This window comes from Brachyistius frenatus, unplaced genomic scaffold (genome assembly GCF_029030835.1).
Source record: "Brachyistius frenatus isolate BFR_SWC_R1_liver_20210118 unplaced genomic scaffold, ASM2903083v1 Contig_16, whole genome shotgun sequence".
NCBI lineage: Eukaryota > Metazoa > Chordata > Actinopteri > Embiotocidae > Brachyistius > Brachyistius frenatus.
In genome coordinates, this window is record NW_027210615.1 from 2,513,615 (window position 1) to 2,521,312 (window position 7,698).

Sequence of the window (7,698 nt, forward strand, 5' to 3'; positions counted from 1 at the left end):
TACTTAAAATTCCTGCTGCAGTCTTATGCCTATAAGAAATGGATTATCAAACACATGACTTCAAAAAAAAAAAAAAAAACTGGCATAGAGATTAAGTTGAGAAAACTAACATTGACTGCCACCGCATTGTAATGAGTCAATCTGGTGCAGTACCTGCACTGCAAGGTACCAATTGTCCAGAGCGAGATGGAAGGGTGCACAGTGGCAGCTTCAGACATTAATTGGCGTAGATATCAAAGGCAGGTCGGGGGTTCAAGCACTGACGTGGGAAAAAAAATCCAAAACTTGCAGGAGATAGAAGATAACACTTGGCATGATGGATTAAAAAGGACGATGGAATGTTTTTTAGACCAAATAGTCCCCCGTACATCTTTTTATTCATCCGAATGCCTTCAGCATTTGAAAGGTTGATTAACCTGAAGGTTATGAAATGCGACTAAGTGTCCCAAGTTAGAAGCAGCAGAGTTTTAAAGCCCAGTAATAATAAAAAGCCTCACAAACTCCCAGCTGTCTGTCACAGTAACTGTTCTACCTGCTGTTACGACTCCACAGGCTGCCCCCCCCTGCTATATATGTGATGTGTATCTGTGTTTGTATGACTTCAGCGCGATCGAGGCTGCAGTGAGCTGAAACCACCAGCGTTGTGGCCAAGATGAGAGTTAGGATCTTAAGCTATTTATACGCCCGAGCCCGGAGAAATTCGATGCTGGTCTTTCCCACCGTGTGGGGAGGGCTGGAGGGATGAAGCGGAGAAAAAAAAAAAGGGAAAGGGAAAAGGTAGACACAGGCTCAAGCTTGCAGAGGAAGCTCAATACTGGCTTCCTGCACGTCTGTCTTCTCGGGCACCGGTCGGATAATGTGTTGTGCGTTTGTGTGCAAGCTTGTCATCCTGTTTTCTTAGCCGGTGGTGTCGACTGCAGGGGAACATATAGAAAAAGTCAACAACAGCCAAAGAAGAGAAAGAGTTGCAAAGAAAAAAAAACAGCTTAGCTATATGTCATCAGTATTAGACGAGTAATCTCACCAGTGTGTGGCCCAAAGCAAAGGTCACAGCAGGCCGGATTTCCAGATGTTTCCCATTATCTCAGCACCAATGAGACCTTCCTGGTCACCGTACTCTTCTCTGTCTCTCCAAATTAAGAAGGAAGGTCAAAAGCTGACTAACTTATTGGCCACGTGTTTCCCCTTGCTGTGTTTACTGGGCAGGATTCACCGAGACGTGGGTCAGTGTGGCCAAAAAAGAAAAAACTCCAGCAGCTTCCAAAATGGGAAACCACCCATTTTCATGGTTTTGGAGGAAAACCCCTCGAGTCTACCAGGTATGACGCCACTGACCATGTTCCTGTCATAGACAGGATCATGTCAGGGAAAATCCAGTTGCCTGGATTAAATCAACAGAGCGCTGATCTGATGAAAATCCCAGCAAATCTACGGCACTGAGGCAAAATGAATTCAGATACAAACAAGGGGAAATGTTGCAACAAAAGCTTGACGGGAGCAGCCATCACCAGAATTGAAAAGGGATCAGCTATACTGCTCCCAGTCTACTTGAAGAGGTAATAGATTTTGAGATTTGCAATGACAACACTGAGCGAAACGAGTCCTCTAATCCCTCTTTTCACACCCCGAACCCCCGTCTCACCTCTCGTCCTCCCACCACCCCGACTCGCTTCCCTTCCAGCACGCTGGATGAGCACGTTGGTAATTGCCAGGGGATGAGTGACATGCAAGAATGGCTGAGATGCGTACGGCGGAAAGCCGTCTCCTATGTGTGTATGTCATGTCACTGCAATTGAGAAGCGGTGATGCGCAGATCAGGAAGGGTTTGAGGAAGAGCACAAAGGGAAGTGGAAAATGAATCAGGGATAAGGCGATGGAGAGAGATGTGGCCGGTCAGCAGCGAGCTGTCGTTCAATCAAATACTGGTCAATTTCTACCACCGACATGATGACAGAAACCCAATGACACTAATGAAAACTAAACCATCAGGTGGCGGCAGATAGGAAAGAAGTTGAATCAATAAGAAAAAAAAGAAAATAAATCAATTAAAAAACAAACAAACGAGGGACTTGGGATGTAAATTATGAAATGCAGATATGATGTCATGTCCAGATGGCTGCAACCAAGTCTGACAGTAGAAACTCAACACAAACCCAAGTTTGCATCGGTTCCACGCAATCCAAACTTTATAGTTTGCACTGACGTTCAGTATACAGGCTGAGACGGTAGAATCAGTGGACTAGAAAGGTTTTTACCCCACAAACCATGTTGTGTTTCTATCTTCTACATTATGTGTTTCTATCTTCTACACTATCTCTATTACTGCCTGAATGTCCATCTTTAACAGCCAGTAAACACATAAATACACCAAACATCCTTCTGAGATGTCAAAAGGTAATCTAAGAAATGGAGAAGTTATCTGACTGATGAGGAAGGCTGAGAGGAGAGGAGGCTTATCGTTACAAAATAATGATATGATTCTACGCCATGACCGCTCATTTGCTCGCCCCTCATCCCCCATCAATGTATTAGCCTCTTCAACACTGTGGACCCCCCCCACCTCCATCCCCCATCCTCAACCTATCTATATCTTTACTGAAACCATATGTCCCGAGTTCCCACAGCCAGTCTTCCCTTATCAATACCACAGTGAGGTGATTGGTGACAAAGCCACGGCCCCCACCGAGGGAAGGGGGGCAGCCTGGGCTGGACCCGAGATTGGGGGAACGTACAAAGGACAGGCAGTGGTGGTGGAGACTGACATTTCCTTTTTCTTTTCTTTTTTTTTTTTTTTTTTTAATGTCAATGTACTCCTTTAATGATCAAACCCCAATTCCACCCCCCCCCACCCCCCACCCCACATGAAGATACAGAGGACCCTGTCACAGATAGGATACGTTAGTACGGAGCAGCATGTTTTCACATCAAAGCTTATTTACGCGAAACTGTCCTTTTAAAAAACGACCCTAAAAGGTTTTTTTTTACATGTAAGCAGGTGAATTACAATCCATAACTACATTTCCATGTTTAGCCGCCTTTTAACACAACAACAGGTTTTTGTGCAGGAGACTGCTGTTCGCTTCCCATTTCCAACAGTTTTTTAAAACGGTTGACATGGCAACGAAGGTTGCAAAACTTTAAGTAGTACCTTTACCCATTTCAAACCATCATTTTACCCGGAACCATCATCTTCCCCTCACCCGACCCAAGTGGTTTTTGTGCCTAAACCTCATCGGGGGCGCTAATTTCAGAAACTCTCCCGTGGGAACAAACGACCTTTATGGACATTTGGACCGGAGGGCTTGTTGGTTTTCACAGTACTGTATGTCCCCATATGTGAAGATGACTGCTAATGATGGCAATTACGTGCATATGTAGAGGCTTTAGAAATGCTTGTTGACAACATGACAGAAAAAAAAAAATCAGCAGTGCATAATTGTTATGTAGTGTGTTTTAAATAGCTACCAGGTGGTATTAATTATTATCAAACAAAAATCCCATTGAGTCCCTTATAAGAAATAGGCTAAATCTTGACACTCCATAAAACATGAAGGGTATTCTATCCAAAGACATGCGTGCCAACAGAATATCCACGAAGCCAGACCACATTACTCGCCTCTGGCTATACAACGTATGGCTTAAATCAAAAGACGCAAATTCATGTGATGATGCGGGGAAGCTTGGTGGAGAGCACCAACAGCTTTCAGATGACAACATGAAAAAGTTCCCCGACTTTTTCTGATAGATCTTTGGGGTTTCGTCTTTTATCATTATGCCGGAACTGTTTTTTTTTTTTTTTTAGGAGGGGGGGAGGGGGGGTTTGGATGTCCCTCTGCTGCCTGGTCTGTCTTACACCACGAGATAAGAATTGACTGACTCTTGTGTAACAGAGAGAGGAAGCAGCCCCCCCCTCCCCATATTTTTAAGGATGCTTTTCTTAAACATAATTCAAATAATTAATTGGGAAGCTGTGGCTCAGTCGGTAGAGTGGGTTGCACACTAATCAGAAGGTTGGTGGTTCAATCCCCAGCTCCTCCTGTCCACATGCCTAAGTGTCCTTGAGTAAGACACTGAACCCTAAGTTGCTCCCGATGGTGTACCATCGGTGTGTGAATGTTCTCCTGATGGCAGCACCTTGCATGGTGATCTGTCTGATTAGTGTGTGAATGGGAAAAACCATGTTAAAGCGCTTTGAGACCGAAAGGTGATAAAGCGCTATACAAGTACAGATCATTTACCAAACCCATTCCTGGTTTTGCCTTGAGGTGTCATATTGAAGTGACATTAAGTGGGTGTCATTTTGAGACTGTAAGATTTAATATGCGACAGTGAGCCGTCTGTGCAGATTAACTCAATTATTTTTTGAGGAAGTTCCCTGACACGTGAGGGCAAGGCAGAAGAAACAAGGAACCACGAGCATGTTTGACAAATACTTGTCAGATGTGGAAACAATAAAATGCACAGAATCATCACAATGCTCAAACTGTAAAAAAAAAAAAAAATTACGATAATCAGCGCTTGCCTTTGAGTCAGCAGGTTGCGAAAGCAAGCGTCAGGAAAGCCTGAATCCCTGCGTGCTCAAGGGTCACGTTGCGGCTGACCCCGACCTTACTGTGGAGGGGGCGAGAAAAGAGGGAATCTCCTGACAGCAAGCAATTAAGTATCATGATAATAAAGAGGCATTATGGCTGCCACATTAAATGCAGCGAGGTCGGAGGTAACCACACACTGACTTGAGTCTCAGCTGGAGGCAGAAGCCACCTGCACTGTAGGAGTACCAGAGATGACAAGGCGAGGGATGAGGGGGGAGAAGAAAAGGACATCGAGAAATGACAAGGGGAACCGAATAGTCTCCTGCAGGTGGGAGCCATCCACACTGGCGCTGTGGTGGTGGCGGCTGAAAGGAGCGTGTAAAATTACCAGGACGTTCATTCATCAGGCAGCTGATGTACAAAGAACGAATCAAGTTAACCGGGCTGAAATGGTTTCTTATCCCTGCCTGTCTGGGGGGGGGGGAATGTGATGGTTGTTGAATGCTCATGAATATCTATTTAATTGCAAAGCGTTGCGTGAACTGGGCTCTCTGATTGTTTTTAGACCTGAGCTTTAACACACAATGGAGAGGTGTGAATGATACCCCCCCCCCCCACACACACACACACACCTCCCCCCACCCCCAGCACAGGCGGCCATGTGAAAATCCACATGCACGAATCCGAGGGGTGAACCTGGGAGCATGTCTCTGATTTGATTTGAATGTGTTCATTGATAACGTGAGGTTAACATGCAGCAAAGTCAGACTCAGGTGCGTTTTTCAGAGGAAATTCAGCCCACTAATAAGAGTCTCTATGAAGAAAGCCACGCTGTACGGCGAACCACAACTGTGTGTATAACCCATGTACTTTGTTTATATATATATAACTGTTTGTATAGAATAACATTTGGTTACAAGTTAAAACACAAACAAACCAGCTGTCCGCGTGGACGCCAAAAAGCCAATACAAATCGCGAGCGGTTTTATCCTCGCATCAAGCTCGTAAAGCTACACCAGTGGAACATATTATGTTTGGGGTTGTTTTTTTTGTTGTTGTTTTTTTGTAACAACGCGTGCCACTAAATCCGCCGTTTATATGCCGAATTAAAAACAATAGCCTGCCATTTGATAATGTTGTGCAAAACAACGCACGAGACGCGCTAAGGAGGACGAAATGAAAAGGCTGCCTTCAATTGAAAGATGTGCGAGTGGAGTCTGGTCACTCCGTCCTGTCCGCGCAGGAGGAGCGCAGCGAGCAGCGTGAGAGGTTATGTCAAACTCACCGACTGAAGGAAGAGCAGTGTCCGAACATAATCCCTCTCCGTGTTGAGGATTTCATTTAAAACACACAGCCGGAGCCGCTGCTGTCGGTCCGACTCCTTCACGGCGTGGATCCCGTTCTCCAGATGCCCGTCGTCCTCTTCCATCGTGGTAAACTCAACCCCTCTTGAAAAGGTCGCTCTCTACACTGAAAACGCTTTCTTTTTCCACCGCAAGTATCCCACACACACACACACACACACACACACACGCACGCACGCACACTCTGCTGGCTGGTTGTTTCAGTCCATTTTGCAGCGGCAAGTTTTCCCCCAAAACCTCGCCGAGCAGTGGACGCGCACAGCTCCGCCGCACGCTGCGAGTAAAGTTCCCCGAAAAGTAGCTGACAACACGCAGTCGGGAGCGCCGGGAGGCTGTGTGGTCGCAGCACCAGCTGAGAGCCAGCGAGGCAGCAGCGGGAAGGAGGGAGGAGGGAGGAGGAGACAGCCCGGGTCCCGGGGCCACGGCTCACCTCTGCTGCGGAGAGCCAGCACGCACACACACACACACACACACACACAGAGAGAGAGAGAGAGAACAGGCTGAAACATCTCTATCCGACGTGAAGCTCATATTTGTGAAAGTAGAAAAAGTCTGACAAGCTCAGTGATTTATTTTTGAAATGAAAATGTTCCGATGAAAACAAGATGACGAACTGAAAGCGACTACAGCTGCAAACTAATTCAGCCTAAAACAGTAGCCTACACGTGGGCTATAAATGTGTGAAAACATCTGCTAACAGACCATCAAATTAACAGTTTATGTTCAAAAATTAAACAGGTTTTTTTTGGTAATATTTTTGTAACTGCATGTGAAGATTTAAATTACATTTCTAAAAGAAAAGGGAAAAACTTATCAATTTAGCCGAGTATTCAATCAACATAGCCTCTGCATTTCCTTATGCAGCCATAACATGCTTCAAAATATATCAATAGTTACTAGGTTATACCTAAAACATACAAACCATAACACAATGGTAACTGGACAGCTATAAGGCAATACAAATGTGAGCTTGCATTTCACCTTTTAGCCAAATGCTACATGCCAACAAACTTAAACACACATTAAAACATTAAACTGTCACGAATTTCAAGTTTCATGGAAAACTGAGTCTTAATTTATTTTAAGTTAAGAGTCAGGACTTTTACAGTGGTGTCAAATATTTAAAATAATGTATATGTTAAACTCAATTAGGCCCCGACCTGACACAGCAGTGTCTCACCTGTACGTATTTAGGTAATCTAAGGGAAAGGCGCCCTCTGGTGGATGCAGGGTTAAGTCCTATTTTCAACAAGCTGCGGTACAAAACGCGTTCTACTTTGTAAATATACTGTAACATTGATGTGCTCTTCACCTCCCCCCCCCCCCCCCCAGTAGATCTGAAAGTAATTTGCAGCTTGGTCCTCTTCAACATGTGGTCACTGATGGTCTGTGTATTTTTTTCTAAGGGCAAACACGTGTGATTTTACTATCAGGACCACAGCTGTAGACCAAATCTTTTTTTTTCCGGTTACAGCCAGTAAACATTTTAATAAGAGTTTCAGGGCGTGGAGACTCACTTGCTGCCACTGGTCTCGCCCCGGGGATGTAGTAATATCTGTATTAGTATCCGGCTCGTTTCGCTGCATTCATACTCAAATACCGCCCTCAGTGCCACAGGCAGCATTCATTCTGTTTGAGCAGAATAACTGAAGTGTCAGCATTTTATTCAGACTAATTAGAGCAACTAAGATCTGAATCAAGTTGCTTCTGAAACGAAAAAGTTGTTCATCAATTAAATATAAAAAAAGAAAAAGCAGAAGTGGAACTTCCTGTTTAAGAAAAAAGTCAAATATTAGAAATGG

General features: G+C 44.7%; 1 protein-coding gene across 3 annotated transcripts in view; it reads right to left on the bottom strand.

Moving 5' to 3' along the window:
• The window catches only part of prex1 (phosphatidylinositol-3,4,5-trisphosphate-dependent Rac exchange factor 1), an 87,672-nt gene extending 81,415 nt beyond the window's left edge, over window positions 1-6,257 (bottom strand). Inside the window, exon 1 of one of the 3 annotated variants that reach the window (XM_069693944.1) lies at window positions 5,818-6,255. In XM_069693944.1, coding sequence (XP_069550045.1) covers window positions 5,818-5,961 — 144 coding nt within the window. In that variant the 5' untranslated portion in view covers window positions 5,962-6,255. Of the gene's footprint in view, window positions 1-5,817 lie in introns of all 3 variants that reach the window. The other 2 variants (XM_069693945.1, XM_069693946.1) reach the window with 2 other exon arrangements.
• Window positions 6,258-7,698: the final 1,441 nt, after the last annotated feature.